The sequence below is a fragment of the Peromyscus leucopus genome, chromosome 18 (assembly GCF_004664715.2).
Source record: "Peromyscus leucopus breed LL Stock chromosome 18, UCI_PerLeu_2.1, whole genome shotgun sequence".
In the NCBI taxonomy this organism is placed as follows: domain Eukaryota; kingdom Metazoa; phylum Chordata; class Mammalia; order Rodentia; family Cricetidae; genus Peromyscus; species Peromyscus leucopus.
The window spans coordinates 34743807-34763692 of NC_051078.1; the positions used below are offsets into that span (position 1 = coordinate 34743807).

General features: G+C 44.8%; 2 protein-coding genes across 3 annotated transcripts in view; one reads left to right on the forward strand and one right to left on the reverse strand.

Moving 5' to 3' along the window:
• The window catches only part of Plxnc1 (plexin C1), a 152525-nt gene extending 139724 nt beyond the window's left edge, over positions 1-12801 (forward strand). The window contains 8 exon segments of the mRNA XM_028855702.2: positions 1959-2013; positions 4318-4349; positions 4437-4544; positions 5610-5773; positions 7316-7463; positions 9022-9162; positions 9246-9320; positions 10381-12801. Of these exon segments, the coding sequence (XP_028711535.1) occupies positions 1959-2013; positions 4318-4349; positions 4437-4544; positions 5610-5773; positions 7316-7463; positions 9022-9162; positions 9246-9320; positions 10381-10485 (828 nt within the window). The 3' untranslated portion in view covers positions 10486-12801.
• A 634-nt stretch (positions 12802-13435) lies between these two features.
• The window catches only part of Cep83 (centrosomal protein 83), a 122997-nt gene continuing 116546 nt past the window's right edge, over positions 13436-19886 (reverse strand). For both annotated transcript variants that reach the window (XM_037196807.1, XM_037196808.1), the window contains 3 exons: positions 16806-16909; positions 14884-15073; positions 13436-14007 (listed from right to left, as the gene is read on the reverse strand). In XM_037196807.1, coding sequence (XP_037052702.1) covers positions 13903-14007; positions 14884-15073; positions 16806-16909 — 399 coding nt within the window. In that variant the 3' untranslated portion in view covers positions 13436-13902. The remainder of the gene's footprint in view (positions 14008-14883; positions 15074-16805; positions 16910-19886) is intronic.

A 19886-nucleotide genomic window follows, 5' to 3' on the forward strand; every position in this document is an offset into this window, starting at 1 on the left:
AAATCCATAAAAAATATCAAACATTCACGTATCTGTTGTATGAATCCAGTTGTCTGGATCTTAAGAACAGGTAAAACTGGCCAGTGGAAGAGGCAGAGAGGGGCTGCCTCTGGGAGGACAGGAGGCCACTGCCTGGGAACAGACAGGCGGTTCTCAGGACCTCGGCATGCTCCGCACTACGATGTAGATGGAGGTGCGGTCCATTTACACAAAATCCTATAGATAGGATTGACCATAGTTACACATGTAATAATAGCTGTGCTGGCTAGTTTTATGTCAGCTGGACACCAGCTGGCGTCGTTTTGGAAGAGTGAACCTCAACTGAGAAAAAAATGTCCCACCAGTAGGGCCTGTAGGCAAGTCTGTAGGGCATTTTCTTTTCTTTCTTTCCTTCCTTTTTCTTTTTTGAAACAGGGTCTAGCTGTCTTGGAACTCACCACGTAGACCAGGCTGGCCTCCAGAGTGCTGGGATTAGAGGCATGTGCCACCATGGCTGGCTTGTAGGGCAGTCTCTTGATGGATGGTTTATGTGGAAGGGCCCGGCTCACTGTGAGTGGTGCCAGCCCTAGACTGGTGATCCCGGATGACGTAAGAAAGCAGTCTGAGCAAGTCAGTAAGCGACACTCCTCCGGGTATCTTCAGTTCTTGCCTCAGGTTCCCGGGATGATAAACTGTGATATGGAATTGTACGCAAAAGAAGCCCTTTGCTTCCCAAGTTGCTATGGGTCATGGTGTCCCATCACAGAAACGGAAATCCTAACTAAGACAGCAGTGTGTGCCGAGACTCCCAGCCTGTTACCCTTACATTTGGAGGTTTCTGTTGAAAGCACGTGCACTTCTCTAATCAAATGGAAGAGAACCATCCTAAGCACATTAGAAGGGGGCTACCCGGTGAGCACACCCTGTGTCTGGCACAGATCAAGGCACAGAAGCCCCTTCTGGTCCGTCCTAATCACCAGCCCCGCTTTCTTCTCTCACGTCCGACACCACAGTCTGGACTGTGGGAACAGGCAAACCCCACGGTACTGTTTCTGTGTTGGCCTCTCTGGCCCCACGGACTGTGAGACTCACCCCACGGCATGTAGCAACGGTTTGCTCATTTACAGTGTTTTTCTAACTTCCTGGGAACCGGGAGGGCTTGGACTGTTGAGCACAGGCCTGGGCATACAGCTGTTCTGTCATTGGCTACAGCTGCAGATGCCAGCCTGAGGAAACCTGTCTCCACTTTTCTTCTTTTCCTCTACTGTCTGAGCCGGCTCCGATGCTGTGACAGGATGTATCAACTTGGGGACTCAGACAAGTACTTATTTCTCACAGCTCTGGCGCAGAGACGCCCAGGTCATGCTCCACTAGACACAGAGCAAGTCTTCAAAGCCTCTTCCTGATTCAGAGAGTTGTCACCTCACTGTGCCCTTCTGTGCTGCTGGGGTAGTAGGGATGGGGGTGGGCAGGGCATTGATCCCATTTCTGGGGCTTCTCTCTATGATGTAATTGCTTCTCCAGGGTCCCACCTCCTCATGCCACCATATTAAGAGGATTCAGCATATATATTTGGAGGGTACACAAGCATCCAATTGATAATCAGGAGAAACCTGGGCAGTGGGGGGGGGGGCAGAGTCACCCAGGCCTCTTCTGACCCGTAAGGCAGGGGACTGGCTGAAGATGGCTTACTTTTTTTCCCCTCTCCCAGAAGCAGCTCCCATCCCACGTAGGTCACAGGTACTGACCTCAGTGTGTCTTGCTGCCTGTGTGCTGCTGTTACAGGACCTGAGCCCTGTGAGGACAGACAGTGTCCTGCTGGTGACCCGGCTAACCCTAGCCTGCACGTGGTACCCAGGATGTAGCGGCTCTTGATAAATATTTAATAAGCGAGAGAGCATAAGATCTAATTCCTGAGTTGAAGTTGAGAAATCCATTACATCTGAAAACTCATATTTTTTTTTAATCTCTGCTTTCAGATATCAAATGGATCCACTATAAAAGTCTTTAAGAAGATAGCAAATTTTACTTCAGGTAACCAATACAATACTGTTAACCTTTTGTTCCCACTAAGCTTTATGAAGTATTGCTTTTTTCTTCTCTTAGACATGCTGTCACAGAGATATGATTGAGTTGTTGCTATGTAATTCTCTGGAAGCTGAGAAAAGCCATTTTGATCTGTTTCTAGCCCGCAGAACCCGAGTTCTGCAAGAGGGAAGGACACTGTAACCATGTTGGTAGAGAAGGGCCAGCACAGGGCAAGCTGCCGTCTCTCGGCAGCTCCTGAACACAGGGCAGCCTCCGCCCTCTCAGCTTTTTTCCCAAGTCCTCCTCCCTAGGATGGGTCACCAACAGAAGAGGCCGCCCTGCGTCCCAGCCTCGGCTTGCAGATAACCACACTGCCCTGGACGGGCCAAGCGAACACGACAATCCGTGCAGAATGTCCAAGATAGCAGTGTGTTAGCATTGCAGACTTTCCCAGACAGCAAGCAGTCTTACGGGCAAGTCGGCAAGCTGGTCTGTCTTCCTGGCAGCCTCGGGACAGGAAAGCACTGATAATGCCTTGAGAAAATCTGCTGGTCCTGGTCCTGTGTGGGGGGTGGGGGGGGGGGTGGGGGGGTGGGGTGGAGGGGGGTTTGTCCTTAGCCCTGGACAGGGTGGGGTGTGGGGTGGGGTCTCCCCAGCGGGCTCTTTGCGCATACACTGTAGGCAGGGCATTGTGACTCCCGAGCCAATAGGTGACCATAGACTCAGCATCTAGTCCGCGGAACCACATCCCTTTGGCAGGGCCCACCTTCCGTCACGACACTGGGCTACACAAAGCCATCCTGTGGAATGGGTGTCATTGTGGCACAAGGAGAATGGCATTACTGAGGGCGAGGGGAGAGCTGTGGCCTCTAAGACTGAAGACCGGCCTTTAGAAGAGTCCTTGGTTGTGAGGGCCAAGGAGCAGGACCTTAGGCTTGATTTCTTCGTGGAACACAAGCATGCTCCTTCCCTATCCACTGTGGCCGAGAACCATCTATTTGATTTCTGTCCTACTGATACGTGACTCCTTCCCCTCCGTGCCAATCCCAGCCCCGGATGACCCAACTGTTAGCCAGGCAGCCATAGGAATGGCACACAGCAGCCCAGTTAAGACTGGACAAATTCGTTGGCAGCGGTGGCACGCACCTTTAATCCCAGCACTTGGGAGGCAGAGGCAGGTGGATCTCTGTGAGTTCAAGGCCAGCCTGGGCTACAGAGCGAGTTCCAGGACAGCCGGGGCTACCCAGAGAAACTCCGTCTGGAAAAAACCAAAAAACCCAAACAAATAAAAAAGATGAATTCATGGTGTTGAACTTGATAAAGCCAACTGCTACTGATTTCTCAAGCCCTTAACGCTGTTCTCCAGAGGGCTCCTTCTCTCCCCAAAGCTCTGAACACACAGAACTCCTGCTATGGGGCTAGGTCGGTCCTTTGCCTTGCCCTTCATGAAATTCTGACTCCCTAAACATCCAGCACCAAATCTACCAACCTGCTCTATCTGTTCGTCTTCTCCCTCTCCCTCAAGGACAGCCTGTCACCGGTGCTTTATGACCATCAGACCATTCCCACACCACAGACTCCTCTTACTAGCTAGCCTTCAATGGACTATTTCCCCTTCCTCTTTAATTGCTTTAATTTTAGTAGCATTTCTAGACAATCTAGCCCCGTGCATCTTCAGGGCCTTCACCTGTAGCCCTCCATTTTCTCCTCCTCTTCCCAAACACCCCCTTGCTTTGTGCCTGCCGGTCTGTTTGCCTTCTGAGTTGGACACACTGTCCTACCTTAGAAGGGGCCCACATTCCTTCCCACCCTGGACCACCTCCCCCCCCTCCCCCCCCGCCCGCTCCCATTTACCAGGCTAATCATTTATTTAGCTTCATCTCTAATGGCCCTTCTTCAAAGAAATCTAGACTCAGACTGGCACTTTTTTACATAGTTCTCCCTCACGGAAATTAAGTAATTGGGCAATTAGTAGCAGAACATGGCTAGCTTAATCCTGGCTGCAGGCCTGGCACACAGGGGTCTCTCTGTTGAGTGACAGGCTGGAGCCCCTCCTCCCTGTCCCCAGGAAGTGTCTCCTCAGCCTCTGCTCTAAGACTTGCAGGGAAAGGGACCCCGCTTCCACTCCAGTCCCTAGCCCCCCTTTTCACACCGTTCAGGTACAGCAGAGGAAAAGACACAGCAGTGAAGAGCCCCCGTATAATAGAAGAGCTGTTGCTTTGAGAACAAATGGGGCTTTTGTGGAGGCCAATTAGTCCGTGGTTGTGTTTTTAATGGGCTCTCTTTTCTCTCCCTTTCTCTGGCGTTCAGATGTGGAATACTCAGACGACCACTGCCATTTGGTGAGTGCCGGGCTGTCTTGTGCTGTCCACCGACCTGCATGCCTTCTCTAGTTCCCTCGGGTGACGCTTCCACCATCTTCTTTTTAGATCTTACCAGATTCAGAAGCGGTCCAAGTCGTGCAAGGAAAGAGACATCGGGGGAAACACAAGTTCAAAGTCAAAGAAATGTATCTGACCAAGCTGCTGTCGACCAAGGTACACTTCCTGTTCCCGGCGCGCTTTCATGGCTACCTTGGGGGTATGGGATGTGTTCAGCTTAATTTCCGCTCAAGTGTGAAAATGTTACAAATCCCTTGTGCCTTCTAGCAAAGCAAAATGAAAGTTTAAATTGTAGACACACATCCTATGCCCCCTTCCATTTTTTTTTTTTTTATAAGCTGGAAAGAGAAGCACTTTACAGATTTCTCCTGCAGCATCTTCAATCAGGGCGTTGACTATTGTTCTCTTCCTTTACCCACCACCTCACTATTGGTTTTTCGGCTGACAGCATAATTATTCCTTTTTGTTTACTTGTTATTGTAGATAAGCAATAAAACTCCTTTGAATTGCAAATCAAAGAGGGGAAATCTGTGACGATTAACCTAGTAAATCTTACTGCCTTTTTTTTTTTTCTGAGATTCAAGAATTCTGTTCACTTATAAAGGTGTTAGATGGGAAAGCCAGTAGAATACCTAATCGGGAGCAGATCTTACTGCATCTAGTGTTGAGCAGGTTAACGGATGTCTGGATTTTTGCTCCACTACCATCCCTGTCCCTGTCCCCCAGCCTTGGGAGCTTCTCCAGCAAATCTGCTTCAACCTGAGTAGATGGGTGTGGTAGGCAGCGGAGTGAGTGCCCGCACCTCGATTCTCCAGCTTTCCCAGAGAGCCCTGCCTTCCTTTTCTTTTTGATAAAATACTCAACTGCTCTGGGAAGTCCACATTTAAACCCTGAGACGGAAATGCATGCAACAGGAAGAAAATCTAGCAGCAAAGCGTTATCACCGAGTTTTTCCAGGCTGCACGTAACAAAGGCAGAACATCCGTGGCTTGTCTGTCTACACAGCTCTCCACCGGGCACTGCATCTCCCTGCTGGCTACACAGCGTTGCTATCCACACGTTCATGCACCAAGTCGAAACGCGGACACAGACTCTCCGGACCCTCGTTCTGGCCCTCCTTGCCTTTCTCTCAGCTTCCTTTGCTCTCAACTTGGAGCTGGCTTTTCCATTAGGTTTTCAAAACTAGCACCCTGACTCTCAGCCTCCCATTCTGTCTTCCAGGTGGCCATCCACTCCGTGCTGGAGAAACTCTTCAGAAGCATCTGGAGTCTGCCCAACAGCAGGGCCCCATTTGCTATAAAATACTTCTTTGACTTTTTGGATGCCCAAGCTGAAAACAAGAAGATCACAGATCCTGATGTTGTACACATTTGGAAAACAAACAGGTGGGAATGCAGGTGATGATTGACTGTTTCCCAGAACCTAGGGCGGAATCTTAAATACACAGTGACTGTATCAGAATCTCAAGGTTTGGCTTCTAGTCTAGAGGGCAAAATAACACAATTCTGTTACCTTCAATGCATGGAAAAGATTTATCTAGAATGTTAGACTAGCCAAGAATGAGAAATTAGTATTTTATGGTTTATCCTGTTCTTCTTATTAGAGAAACTGTTATTGTGGCTACAGTAATTGCTTTACAATTTTCAAGCTGTGTGTCTATTTGGATTCCAGATAGAAGTAGTTCACACTTTTGTCATCTGTAGAGTAGATTTCGTGAGAATTACCCAGGGGTTTTGATGTTAGTTATTTAGCATTTTCCTTTAAGGAGCCCGATATCCCCATTTAGGCTAATACCGCCTCAAAGAGGACTACAGCTTATCGCCTCTATTGGAAATGCTCTGCACCTCAGCTAGGAAGACCCGGTCATGGCGCAATAGAATGTCTCATGGGAGCTCAGACCCCTCCACACGCTAGCAAGTAGAGAAGGGGAAGCTCCAGAGCTCTTGGTCAGTCCTGTCCTCAGCTCCAGCCTCACATCCCCCAGGCCCTGCTACTCCACACCCCAGCCACAAGAGTTCGTGCCGTGGAGAATCCCAGCAGCCATGGGTAGGCAGCGAGGCCAGAGCTGCAACAGAGATGTAGGGAGGGCTTCTCAAGGTTCATACACCAATATTTATTTAACTGCCTACACTGTGCCTATTGTTGGGCACTTGATAGAAATGCATGAAACACACCCATGTCCTCACAAAATCTGCATTCTGATGGGTAGAGACTAGGAATGGTCTGTGTCCACTGAAGTGCACCAGAGGGTGATGTGTGCCATGTAGAAAGTAGGAAGCGGGTAAGAGCGGCAGGACAGGGTGGACAGAGGCTTCAGAGGGGCTTGGATGAGGAGAGGATATAACCATGATTGTGTGGGACAGGGGAGCATGGAGAAGACAGACCACAGAGCAAAGTCCTCAAAGTGTGAACTTCCTTGGTGTGAGTGAAAGTCAGCGAAGGGCCCAGGGGAGATGGAATGAACAGTCTGTCGAGTGGTGGAGAGGAGACTCCATTGAGGGACAGGCAGTTAAAGAGAGGCATGACAAGATCTGAGTCTGCGGTAGAAGAGGACCAGGCCCTGGGGCAAAGGATCCAGGTAAGAGTCAGTGACTCAGAGCACAGTGCCACTCGAGAGGGACTGAAGAGGTGAGGTACAGCAGATGTGAGGGAGAAGTTCTCGTGGGTGACATCATCTCGTGTCACCCAGATTTGGAGGAAATCCTTGTCCAGGGCCATTTTCTGACTTCTCTAGCCCGCCCTTCACACACTGTTGGGTTGCCCTTCCTGGTTCTGAGTGAGGTTGCCGCCTGCTGCCTGTTAGTCTGGCTAAGCAGGGTTTCCATACTTCAATGATAAGGTCACACACACTCATTTACAAACTGGTGAGCGGACCCGTGGCTATGTTAACAGTCCTGCCTGAGAAGAGATTGTTTTCCTTCAAACAGCCTGCCTCTTCGCTTCTGGGTAAACATCCTGAAGAACCCTCAGTTTGTCTTTGACATTAAGAAGACTCCACACATAGACAGCTGTTTGTCAGTGATTGCCCAGGCTTTCATGGATGCCTTTTCTCTCACAGAACAGCAACTGGGGAAGGTAAGGCCCAGCTTTGCTTTCTGATACATACATACCCCTGAAAATCACTTCCGGCGACTCATGTTTCAACCCCCTCTTCCTGCAAAAACCTGCCTTCTCTTCCCTTCTTACTCCTGCCTCTTCAGCCCCCGCCCCCGGCTGGACGGCGATGCCTCCTACCCCATACCCATGGCCCGCTGCCCATGCCCCCCAAACTCTTCCCTTCTGCTCTCTTGGTGCATTTCTCCCTACAACTGGCATCTCTGCTGCGCTCCGGGGCCCTCCTGACTGGCCTCAGTCCTGTTAGGGAAATCCCACCCATTCATCTGCCAGTGTCTCATTCCACACAGTTTCTTGACGTTCACGAAGAACTGCAGGAGACCAGCTCTGTCTGTCTGTGTCTATGAACTTCCCCAGCTTAAAATGCGTGTGCCCATAGGAAAAGTAGCCTTTGAAGACATCACTTACTGAGTTCTCGGTACAGCTCAGTTAATCCTTCAGGGACTGTGATTCCCATTTGAGACATGAGGAATTCGGGGTGCAGAGAGGTCACAGGTCTTGTTATCACAAAGTCGCACAATGGGGAGCTCTCATCGGTCCAGCTACAGTCCTCCCCTGCCGTCTGTCAGTGGTTCTTCACATCCCATTCAGGCTGTGAATTCTCTGCCCAACAACACTGTAAGCTTCTCAAAGGCTGAGACCGGTCACCTTCATCTCTGTTCGTTTGATGTCTACAAGTGCTACTTGGATAAATAAATGCTTAGTGAGTGGATGGTCACGCGACTTGCAGGATTCACTTAAGACCCGGCAAGCACTTCTCAGGACTAACTATCTCAGAGTAGGAAGCTTTCAGAATAATTCACCCAGCCCCTGATTCAGCCACTGAACTCTTGAAAAACGTACTAGGACATTAGTCTAATCATTAATTTGCCTATCTTCACTGAGATTTTTAAAACTTTTTCGAGTAATGATTTCTTCATCTAGTGGTTCACATATTGTCACTACTATACGTCCATAACACCACTCCAATTGCCAAGGAATCTTTGCAAGTCAGACGTCAGAGCCACCATGTGCTTCCCTGAGAAACCGGAAGATCTTTATAATCTAATGAAATGAGGGACAAGCTAGAAAATCTGCCACTGCCAATTACTTACCAGTTTTAGTGATATAAAAGGGCTCAATCAGAACTACAATCAAGTCTTTTATACATGCCAAAATTCACTGGTGGGTGAGGATGAGCACAGTGTTTTAATTCAGGCTTTTTAACGACCATTAGTAATGAACTATGACTGAAATAAGTTCCATTGTTACCGTAACTCAAAATCATGTAAAAATAATAATTTTAGTTCTTTTATGAGAGGAAGGCTGAATATATTAGCATTTAATCTGCCTGAAAATAACAGTGACTCACCAGAGCTATCTGGATGGCAGTCAGTCACTCAGTCGTCAACGTTTACTGAGGCCTGCAGCCTGCAGCCTTGCCAGCAGGAAGTAATGCCTGTGCAAGTTCAGTCACACTGCACCAATATAAAGCCCCCCAAGGCTTTTTATGCTTCTTGTGGTTGTTGCTGTTTTTCAGGAAGCACCAACTAATAAACTTCTCTATGCCAAGGATATACCGACCTACAAAGAGGAAGTGAAATCTTATTACAAAGCAATCAGGGATCTGCCTCCATTATCATCTTTAGAAATGGAAGAATTCTTAACTCAGGAATCTAAGGTATTACTAAAAAGCAGAAGCTTATAATGGGGTTACGCAAAAATAGACGTATTTCAGAGCCTCTCAACAAGCCTTTCTTTTAGAAACATGAAAATGAATTTAATGAAGAAGTGGCCTTGACAGAAATCTACAAATACATCGTAAAGTATTTTGATGAGGTAAGATTTTATTTACCCTCAAGCCCATGACAAGGACTTGGGCGTAGTCCTCCATCCCAAATAGGCAGACAGGGAGGCCCCAAGCCAGACCCTGCACAGGCTGCCCCTCTTGTCTGTCATACTGCCCACCTTTAGACCAGCTCATGGGGCCTAATGCCACAATGACTCAAGAAAACCTTGATTAGTAACTTGCGGCCCTGTTAAATGGGGCCAGTTTATGTCTGACTGTGCTCTGCTAAGAATGACAGCTAAGCCTGTGAAGTCACCTAGCTTCTGTTTTCCATGCTCATGTGACATCATGATATACTAACTTACGCAGCTTATCAAGACAACAGCGTTCTCCTTCGGGCTTTTTAGGACCATTAGTAGGAACTACCATTCTCCTTTATGATTGATTCTCCTTAATCTGGATCCGTTGTTTCCAAATATATGTTAATTCCCCCTTCCCTGATTCCCCCCCACTCAGTCATGCTGGGACAGGCTATCCATGTCAATGGTGAGAATAGCTCACCAATTCCATTTGCTCCTTGAAGATCAAGTGAAGAGCTAAGGTAGGGTAGAGGCAATGAGCTCCTTACACATGATAAGCATCCCTTGCCAAGGGTGAGAAGGGGAGCCCCGGGGAGGGGAGGGAAAGAGATGGGAGGCTCCATCTCTGCTCAGGATGCCCTTGCCTGCTGCATTATGAGGAATCCGTGCCTGCATGCTGGCTGCCCAGGGATGCCTGCTGTGCTTGGAATGGCTGTCACGTGATGCATAGAGCAGGGCCGTGGGAGTCTGGCCCCATATTTGTAAGCAAATAGTTGGTATTTCTTGCGGGCTTCTATTTCAAGCCCAAGTGTTGTTGATCCTGTGATCATGACTTAGCAAAACAACTTGCAGAGTGAGTATGGAAATGATGGAAGAAAATGCTGGCATCTGTTTCTCGTACAGATTTTTACCACTCACAGCATCAGGAATGAAAAAAAAAAAAAAAAAAAAAAGAAAGAGCGAGCCCCCCAGAACTGTGAACTGTCATGCTAAAACTCTAATGTAAGGTAACTCTTCTAATTGTCAACAGATTCTAAATAAACTAGAAAGAGAGCGAGGGCTGGAAGAAGCGCAGAAACAGCTCTTGCATGTCAAAGTCTTATTTGACGAGAAGAAGAAATGCAAGTGGATGTGAGCACCCCCGGGGGCCTGGCTTCATCTGACAGAGCTGTTCTTCAGACAGCCTGGGAGCGGCCCGGCTGCCTGAGCTCCTCCTTGTCCTTCATTCTTAAGTTTGCACATGGGTTCCACTCTGAGCGCTGTCTTTTACGAGACCGAGGCACTGCACGTGCACAGCTTTTGGAAAGCCTGTCAACCGCTGTGCCTGTGGGTAGGCCGTGGGAACCCTTCTGTAAATAGAGCTGAAGTGGTTGTTGCAGACAGCCTCCTTGTTTACAGAGAATACGGGGCCAGTAAGCAAGTGTCGGTATTGTAACTACAGTCTCCACTTAAGCACAATGATGGCCAGGTGGTTTGGTTGGAAAACTACAGCGATGTAGCACTTGTGACTACACTGTACTTCTGCAGAAGACAGGGGGTACTAACAATGCTCACAATGTGAAGTGAGTCGTTGGGAAACAAGGTGGGGGTGTTAGGGCAACCCTGAGGATCTGCACCGTTCACTTTCCCCGGTAGTTCTTGGAAAAGCTGAAGGCAGAATTTGGTAGTGTGTACACTTAGCGTTCGTGAGTGTGTGTGTTTAAACCAAAAACTAACAGTGTTGCAACATTGTTGAAAGGGCTCGTGTTTTTCAGTGGTTGCCAGCTGCACTCATCGACTCCCTCCATCTCATCCAAGGGGCTCTAAAGCAAGGAGAGTGGGTGGGTTTCACTGAAATGCAACAGCATTTTTTCCAGCCTCTGTCCTACTGTGCGTTTCCGTTCCCGTTTGATCTTTTCCTGTATCTGGTAGTGGACATGTCGGGTATTGTAAGCAAAGAGTTCATGGCTTACTTCTGTTTGACCAGAACTGTACGTGGACGTGTAAGTCGCTCCTGTAATCTTACATTTCTATGCTAGTGTCTCCTTGCTTTAGATTTCTGGTGAACCCTGTGGTTATAAATACTTGTGTGTGGTTAAAATAAAAGATACATTTTACATTTCATCAAATTGTTGTTCACATTGGAGTATTATATATAAATATATATTTGAGGCCCAAGGCCTGGAAAATATTAGTACAACTTGGTATCTTAGTCTTACTATGTACTTTTTGAAAGTATTCCTTACAGGAGAAAGATTTAAATACTCATTTATTCGTGCCTCTTTTTGTTTTCAAAGAATTTCCTATCCACTTATAATGTAGTCTTTTTTATTACTGATTTTTTTATTCCCAAATTTTTGCTGCTCATGACCAATTTTAATACCACTGTGTTTTCCTTCTATTAAACAGCAGTAAAGAGTATAATCTGAGAACTCTCACTTCCCTTGTGGCAGGCACCTTTTACCCTTGCTCTTCCAAACCCCCACTGTAGGAAGGAAATTTCTTTCAATCAGCAAATAAAACATTGAGCACACATTCCTTAGAACTATTTACCAGCACTGTATGGACCATCTAGAATGAAATGGGAATTTGTCTTGGTAAATGCAATCCTTTTTGCTCCTTAATAGCCGATCAAGTATAAGAGAGGTAACAACTCCACATCTGTTACTGTCCTGATAGGCACCTTCCCAGTCCTGTTTCTTGTGACCATTGTCTGTCCAATGGACACATTTCAAAACTACCAAATACTTTATTTCTAAGTAGAACGGTGAGAGGTCTGGTCCCCATTTAAAGCTGCTACAGTCTTCAAAGAGGTGAAGGCTTTCCTAAGAGAAAAGTTGGAGGAGAGTTGAGAGCCAAGGGTAGGAGAATTGCCCAACAAGACTTTCCCTTCTCTGGGGAACAGAACACTCAAAGGTTCAGCCACAGCTTTAGCTAAGTATTACTAAATGCTACACGAGGGTGTCCCTGTCCAGCTCTACGGCATGAGTCCTGTATGGAGTTAGGAACTTTGGGCAAATCACTTCCTCTTCGTGCCTCAATTTCTGTGTACTATTTCTAGCCTACCTCACTGAGGTGGTGTGAAGAGTCACTCGTGTGTGTTTGTCAATCCTCCAGTGAAAAGCACTATCTAGATCACAGTTTGGATGGCATTAGCCAAATGCTGAGAATGTCCAAATTAGATGTGTGCTGGAGACAATCAGTCACTGGGTCTATATTAAACAGCCACTCAAGAAGCAGATGACAAACAGTATCTATTTTCAAGTTTCTTTGCATATTTTTGGTGCAAAACAATTAATTTATACTTTTTTTCTAACACTAGTGTCTAAAGCAGCATCTAAAAATGACTTCTGTTCCTTTTTCTGTATTAGGATTTAAAGTCTATTTCTTACTGTATACCCTGACTGAAGCTGTTCTTGGAGATGAATGTTTTAAATGTCTATATCCAAAAATAAACATTTTGATGTAACAACTGTGGACTGTTTGTCTTTCTTACTCCAAGTTGCTTCTTGGAAATGACTTTTCAAGAACAATATGTCATTGTATATTCCACATAAATAAGCAGCTCCATTAAGGAAATCTGGCTCTTTGCTAAATGATGCCAAGGGCGGCTTGATTATGTTCCTGTCTTCAGTGATCAACTTGGATTTTTGACTGCAAAGCCTTCTGAATAATGAAAAATCCACATAAGTTTGAGCTGAGCTTTGCTTTGTTGATAGGAAATTATTCCAGCAGAATTCCTTTAAAACATGCTACATAAAGAAGCTTCCAATAGGTGCACAGTGAAAAATGAAGTGAATAAAACGTAATTATGTGGTTAGGTCCTAACCAGTGAGAAACACAACTAAATATCAGCAACCCTTCAAGACCCCACTGCTTCAAGTAAGATCAACAACAGCCCTTTGTAGAAACAGCTATAGGACTTAATTTTCTAAAACTTCCAACTCACCAAAGTGAAAAGAAGTGAAACCATCAACTGTCTAGTATATAATATATGATCACTGAAATTAAACACAAAACAGCATAGGTATAAAAATATTTATTAAGTTATTTAATAAATTAAGTGCACAGCTTTTAGAAAGGTAAAGATTTCTATAAGGAACATATATTTTGAAACTTTTATATTTAGAAATTTTTGTTTTTTATACCTTTAAATGGTCATCTTTTCCCAAAACTCTTGTTTTGTATACAATAAAGGAGATGTTTACTGATCATGTTATTGCCAAACAGATATCTCAAAGACAAGGAAAAAGGAATTCAAGAGGCATATATTTCAGGCAAAATGCCAGAAAAAAAATTCAACAAAATAAAAATTAATAATATGAAAACTTGATCCCTTAATTAGTTAGTTCCCTTTATCTTCTGTACTGTCAACACATGCTCTAAGTATCTGAAACTCCAGACACTTGACTTCGGTTACCATAACCCTACAACCCGGAGCCCATGCAGTGCGGCACATGGACCTTTCCCCGAGGCAGCTCGGGATCTGGCAAACAAACGCTAACAAAGCATCTCAATGGCACCTGTTCAACCTCATGCTTTATTGAGTTCCTGGCTTTGCCTTTCTTCAGCATCACTCCCCAGGAGAGCCAAGTTCCTCCAGCTGTTTTCTTTGTGTGGTTTCTAGTTCCTCCAGTCTTTTGCGAAGTAGAGAGAGTTCTCTTTGATGTTGTTCCTCCTTAAAAATGACACATAACAGAAACGTAGAGCAACTAGGAAAGTGCTTGCCATCTGCCTCTCATCTAAAGGCCTCCAACAATGTGGCTGAGAAATGATGTCCACTTTAGCAGTCTAAAACCAGAGTAGCAAGGGTGAAACCATTAACTAGTCCCCCTTCTCTCCTGCCTCAGGCTCTAACCTTAAGCCAAACCCAGTCTGTTCCTCCCTAGGAGTAAAATCTGCCAGAAAGCAGTCAGAGGGGGTTACAGGCAGGGCACAGGTAGACACAGCGGGCAGCTTTCGGACGAGCCCGGGACAGCACGGTAATTTACTAAAGCAGCACCTGGCCTACGACTCAGTTCCGTGATGACAACCTCTTAGGCCTACACTGTACAACAGTTACTTAAAGTCCGTCTTCTGAATACCATCCAGTCAAATCTCGGAGCCAAGGCTCTGGAACCAGACAGATGTAGGTTTGGCAAAAGCTTAACTGTCATGTATTCAGCCAAGACCTTAGGCAAGTCAGCACAGCTATGAACTGGGGATAAAAGTGGCGTCTTCTCTCCAAGCACTTTTCACTACTATTAAAATATTATATGGAAATGCAGTGTGCTGCATTAGTAAGTTCTTGATAGCTGTATATATTTAAGCTACAAAATCCAGGCTACTTGAAGACTCACTAGACATGTTATTTGTCTATAGCAAATATGAGAACTTATTCCCAGAAACATCACTGAAGGGCAGAGTAAATTTAAATCTACTCAGAAAATTTCTACAGTAAATGAAAAGAAAGAAGGTAAAACTTCTTACCGTCAAATGAATTTTAACTCTATATTGGTAAAACAAAAGAAAAAAACCGACAGAAGTCTTTGTCTCTTTCCTAAAATGCCCATACCTGCATATGAGGAGGAAAGGAGAGTTCCATTCCAGGAACTACAGCTGACGACTGAAAGTTAGCAGGATGGAGCGAGGCTGGTGGAGGCAGGTCAGGAACCAAAATCAGACTTCGAAATTCATTATGTCTTCTCTGTATGTCCTTTAGTCGTTTTTGAAGCCTTGTATATTCTTCAAATGGAACATTTTGTCTTAAAAAGAAAAAGTATTTCTGTTCTGTAACAGTTACACCCTAATGAAGATCAGAATATCATTTTTAATTGGGAGAAAGACTCTTAAATTGTAACATCAATCTATCTGAGAATCTACTTATTTGGAAAGATAAACAGAAAAATGACATTTTTTATTGCCACACACTACACCCCTGCAGCTAGAACTGATATGGAATTAACTTTGTAGCCCAGGATGGCTGTACACTGGGATTACAGGTGTGCCACCACACCCAGCTAAAATACACATACATACGTATACACGTGTACACACACACACACACACACACCCAGGATGCCTGTACACTGGGATTACAGGTGTGCCACCACACCCAGCTACACGTGTACACACACACACACACACACACACACACACACACACACACACACACAGAGACAGAGACAGAGACAGACAAGAGTTTAGGGAACTCTAGGCTTGCCAAACACGGAGACCAGAAGGTGGTGTATAGGGCATTGACACTCCTCGCCCATCCTTTTTCCTTTCCACCTCTTCCAACTGGCAATTGATCTGTGTCCTTCAGAGTATTCTTTAAAAGAACTGCTCTCAAGGATTTTCCTCAGTTTTGTGAGCAACTAGCAAATCAATAGAGCTGAAGGAGAGGGTCACTGGAACCCCAATTTACAGCCTGTCAATCAGAGGAACAGGTTATAACCCGGGCTTTATGACTGCCATCTAAAGTGGAAGTGGTCTTGTAGGACTCAGCCTGAGTCAGTGTCAGAACTGAATTATAGGACACTCAGACCATGTCCACTAGAGAACTTTTGTCCAAGAACACCAGAACACAACAGGGAACACTGCTGTACAATACAGGCAAATTCCATTTCAGAAAAGTCCAACTCTTCATTAAGTGAGTAAGACCAACATTAATTAACAGTTCAAAAAGATTTTGTCACCTTAGATCAAATGGGTCATATAATGTGATTATCACCAACTTAGCAGGATGAATCCTCTCAGCTCAAAGAACACCAATGATGGTGATTAGCAGCTGACATGATGTTCAGAACTACACCACCACCACAACTTTGTTACCATACAAGAACTCACACCACTCCCAGAACACCACCAGGCACTGTACTACGGTGCTGAAGCCAGTGAGTGTCCTTTTTCTGTTAATAGCCCCAACACTACAAATACCTCGTATGTGATTGAGACTTTTGGCTTGAAGGAACATTAAGTTAAAAAAAAAAAGTAAAAGGTGATGTATTTCAGAAATCTTGTAAATAATACAAGGTTTTTTTGAGATGGGATCTCAATATGCAGCCCTAGCTGGCCTGCAACTTGTTACATAAACCAGGCTGACCTCAAACCACAGATATCTACTTGTCTCTGCCTCCAGAGTGCTGGCCATGAATATGCAGTTTAAAATAAAACGTAAGGTACAGTATACCCGGAAACAACATTTTGGGACTGGAGAGATGATTTAGCAGTGAGGAGTACTTGCTGCTCTTCCAAAGGATCAGAGTTCAGTTCCCAGCATCCACATGGTGGCTCACAACAGCCTACAACTCCAGTTCCAGGGAACCTCACACCCTTTCCTAGCCTCTGCAGATGCCTGCAAGCATGTGGTGCAAAGAAACTCATGCAGGCGCAGGGGTAGGCGCAGGCGCAGACACACAACGGCTAAGCAAACAGTAAACAGAAACCAAGTTCTCCAACATTACAATGGGGCGTATGTACATACTAACACATTACCTATTCAACACCTGGTTTTCTGTTTCTAATTCTTCCTTCTTTGCCTCCAAGACTTCCACTTTTTCCTGAAGTCTCTTCAATTTGTTTTCATGAAGAGATTTTCTCTAGAAAAAAAGAAAAAAAAGATTAATATGAAAAAAGTATGTTGATACCTAATTTCCTATTTGAACAAAGTGATGGCTGATATTTAAGGCCTTTTTGTAAATTTAGAGATTAATATTTTCAGGGTTATTAGGGACAAAGATTAGTACATGGCTTTGTACTGAAACTGCAAAAGCAAGAAACATAGATCTACGTGACACCCTCAATGGGACAAACAGAATCATTGTGAATGCCTACCAGAAAGCTGGGATCAATAACCAAATCATCGCAAATAAACTCCAGAAAGGGAAGGAGTCTTACTGAGTAGGCTTGCCATCTGCAAAGGGAAGCATGAGCTCTTCATGGTCTCTGATAATATACATAGTTAAAGAACCCAGAACACAACTTAAAAGTCCATTTGCAATCGATAAATTACTACCAAGCAAAAAAAACGAAAGGACAAGAATGCTAAAATAAAGCACAAGCATACCTTAGTTTAAAAGTATGTATTTCTAAATATTAAGAAAAAATAGATTTAATTTCGTAATACATATAAAGTTTCTACAAGTGAACACTCTGATTTTGTTAAATTTATGGAAGAAGGGTATAATGCAACAGGACTATAAGAACAAAAGCATATTTTCAGTTTTTATAAACAGGTTTTAAAAATAGAAAGATACCCATCACGTTGGAAATAATTTAGCAGCTGCAGATCTCTTAAATATGTTTTCTGTTTATTGAAGCATAACAAGCTTGTTAAAAAAAAAAAAAGCAGACTGTAAATGCAAAGTCCCATGAAAATGCACAGAGCAAATACTGGCACAACCACTTCACAGGTCAAGAACACGGCCACACAGTACCCGTACCTCTCCCCCTTCTCGTCATGACCCCTCCATCGTCGGAAAAGGTAACCACCCAATTTATTTCAAAGCTATGGTTCTGCTAACTGTTGACCTTCATGAACCGCACAAAGAGTAGAGCCTTTTGCAAATGCTATTTTCTTTCACTCAGCACACTTGTGAGATTATCATGTCATTTATTCAAGGTCTGGTTCATTCACTGCCCCATACTGTTTTCCACCTGTGACTACAACATTTATTTCATTCACCCAGTCCACTACGAAGGGTCCTTTAGGTTACTTCTAGTTTGTCAGAACTGGAAGTTAAGTGTTCCAGAAGAGACACTTTTGTGGGCACTCCTTAGCCTTCATTATCCAGCATCCATAAAGGTCTGCTGTGCCTCCTGGCATGCGTACCCTGGCAAAGTTACCACTCCTCTACTTTTCTGACTGCACTTATTTACTTAGGGCCCGGGGAACTCGGAGGCCCAGTCACCCATCCATCTCATTTGTATAAAAGAAACTATATAGCGGGGCTGGAGAAATGGCTCAGAGGTTAAGAGCACCGACTGTTGTTCCAGAGGTCCTGAGTTCAATTCCCAGCACCCACATGGTGGCTCACAACCATCTGTAATGAGATCTGGCACCCTCTTCTATATGCATAATAAATAAATAAACCTTAAAAAAATATTTAAAAAAAAAAGAAAGAAACTATATAGCATATAGCCTTTGCATCAGAGTTTTTTTCTAAGCTTTTTATCTGTGTAGAAGCAATGTTACTGGCTATTATAGTAGTAATTTTCCATTGTTATATTGCTGTCCACTGCACAAATGTAGCACATTTCAAACATTTTCCTACAGATAGAAATTCGAATTGTTTCCAGTTTGGAAGTATCAACAAACTTTACCTAGGCCATGGAGTACAGCCTTGGTATAAAAACGATCCTATCAACTAAACACCCACCGGCTTGATGTAGAGAGTTCACAACCTTGCCAATATCTGTTAGACTCAGTCACTTAGATTTTAGCCAACCTGGTGTAGTGTGTTAGTAGGTTACTGCGAAAGTTTGTAACTTTTCTGATAGTTTACTCAAGATGTTAAATATCTTTTCTTGTCAGCCACACGTGTTTTTTAGAAGTGTTGTGTATACGTGTGTTTGTGCTTGGTCTAGTTTTTGCTCAAAAAAAATTTTTTTTGAGTAATTTCATTGTTCTTTCAATATTCAGGTTATGAACCCTTTTATACATGAATTTATTGCAGATTCATGTCTCAACCTATTGTGAGATTTTTCTTTTGTGTTTTATATTTTTTTACTTATTGTATATGAATGAGTGCTTGGTCTACATGTACACCTGTGCATCGTGTACATGCCTGACACTAACAGACCATGTACACCTGTGTATCATGTGCATGCCTGACACTAACAGAAGACCATGCACACCTGTGCATCATGTGCATGCCAGACACTAACATACCATGTACACCTGTGCATCGTGTGCATGCCTGACACTAACAGACCATGCACACCTGTGCATCATGTGCATGCCAGACACTAACATACCATGTACACCTGTGCATCGTGTGCATGCCTGACACTAACAGACCATGACACCTGTGCATTGTGTGCATGCTGACACTAACAGACATGTAACCTGTGCATCGTGTGCATGCCTGACACTAGCAGAAGACCATGTACACCTGTGCATCGTGTGCATGCCTGACGCTAACAGAAGAAAGGATTAGATTCTCGAGGACTGGGGATACAGACAGTTGTGAACTGTCATGTGAGTGCTGGGAATGGAACCCAAGTCCTCTGGGAAAGCTCCCAGGACTATTAAAGTGAGTTCCAGAGCACAAGCTACACAGAGAAACCCTGGCTCGAAAAAAAAGAAAAGCATCTTTCTTTGTTATCTAGCCTCTATGGGGCTGTGAATTATATGCTCGTTCTCCTGTACAAGGGATGCATGGATTTCCCTGGGAAGGTGAAAGAGATCTCTTGGGTAAACTGAGCGGGGGTGTGGGGGAATGGGAACTTGAGGGATCAGGTTGAGCGGGTGCAAGAGGTGGTTTCGGGACAGGACGGAGGGCTAAGGAGAAACCTGGTGCCAGGGAAACTCAGAAATCCACAAGGATGGCCCCAGCTAAGACTCCTAGCAGTAGT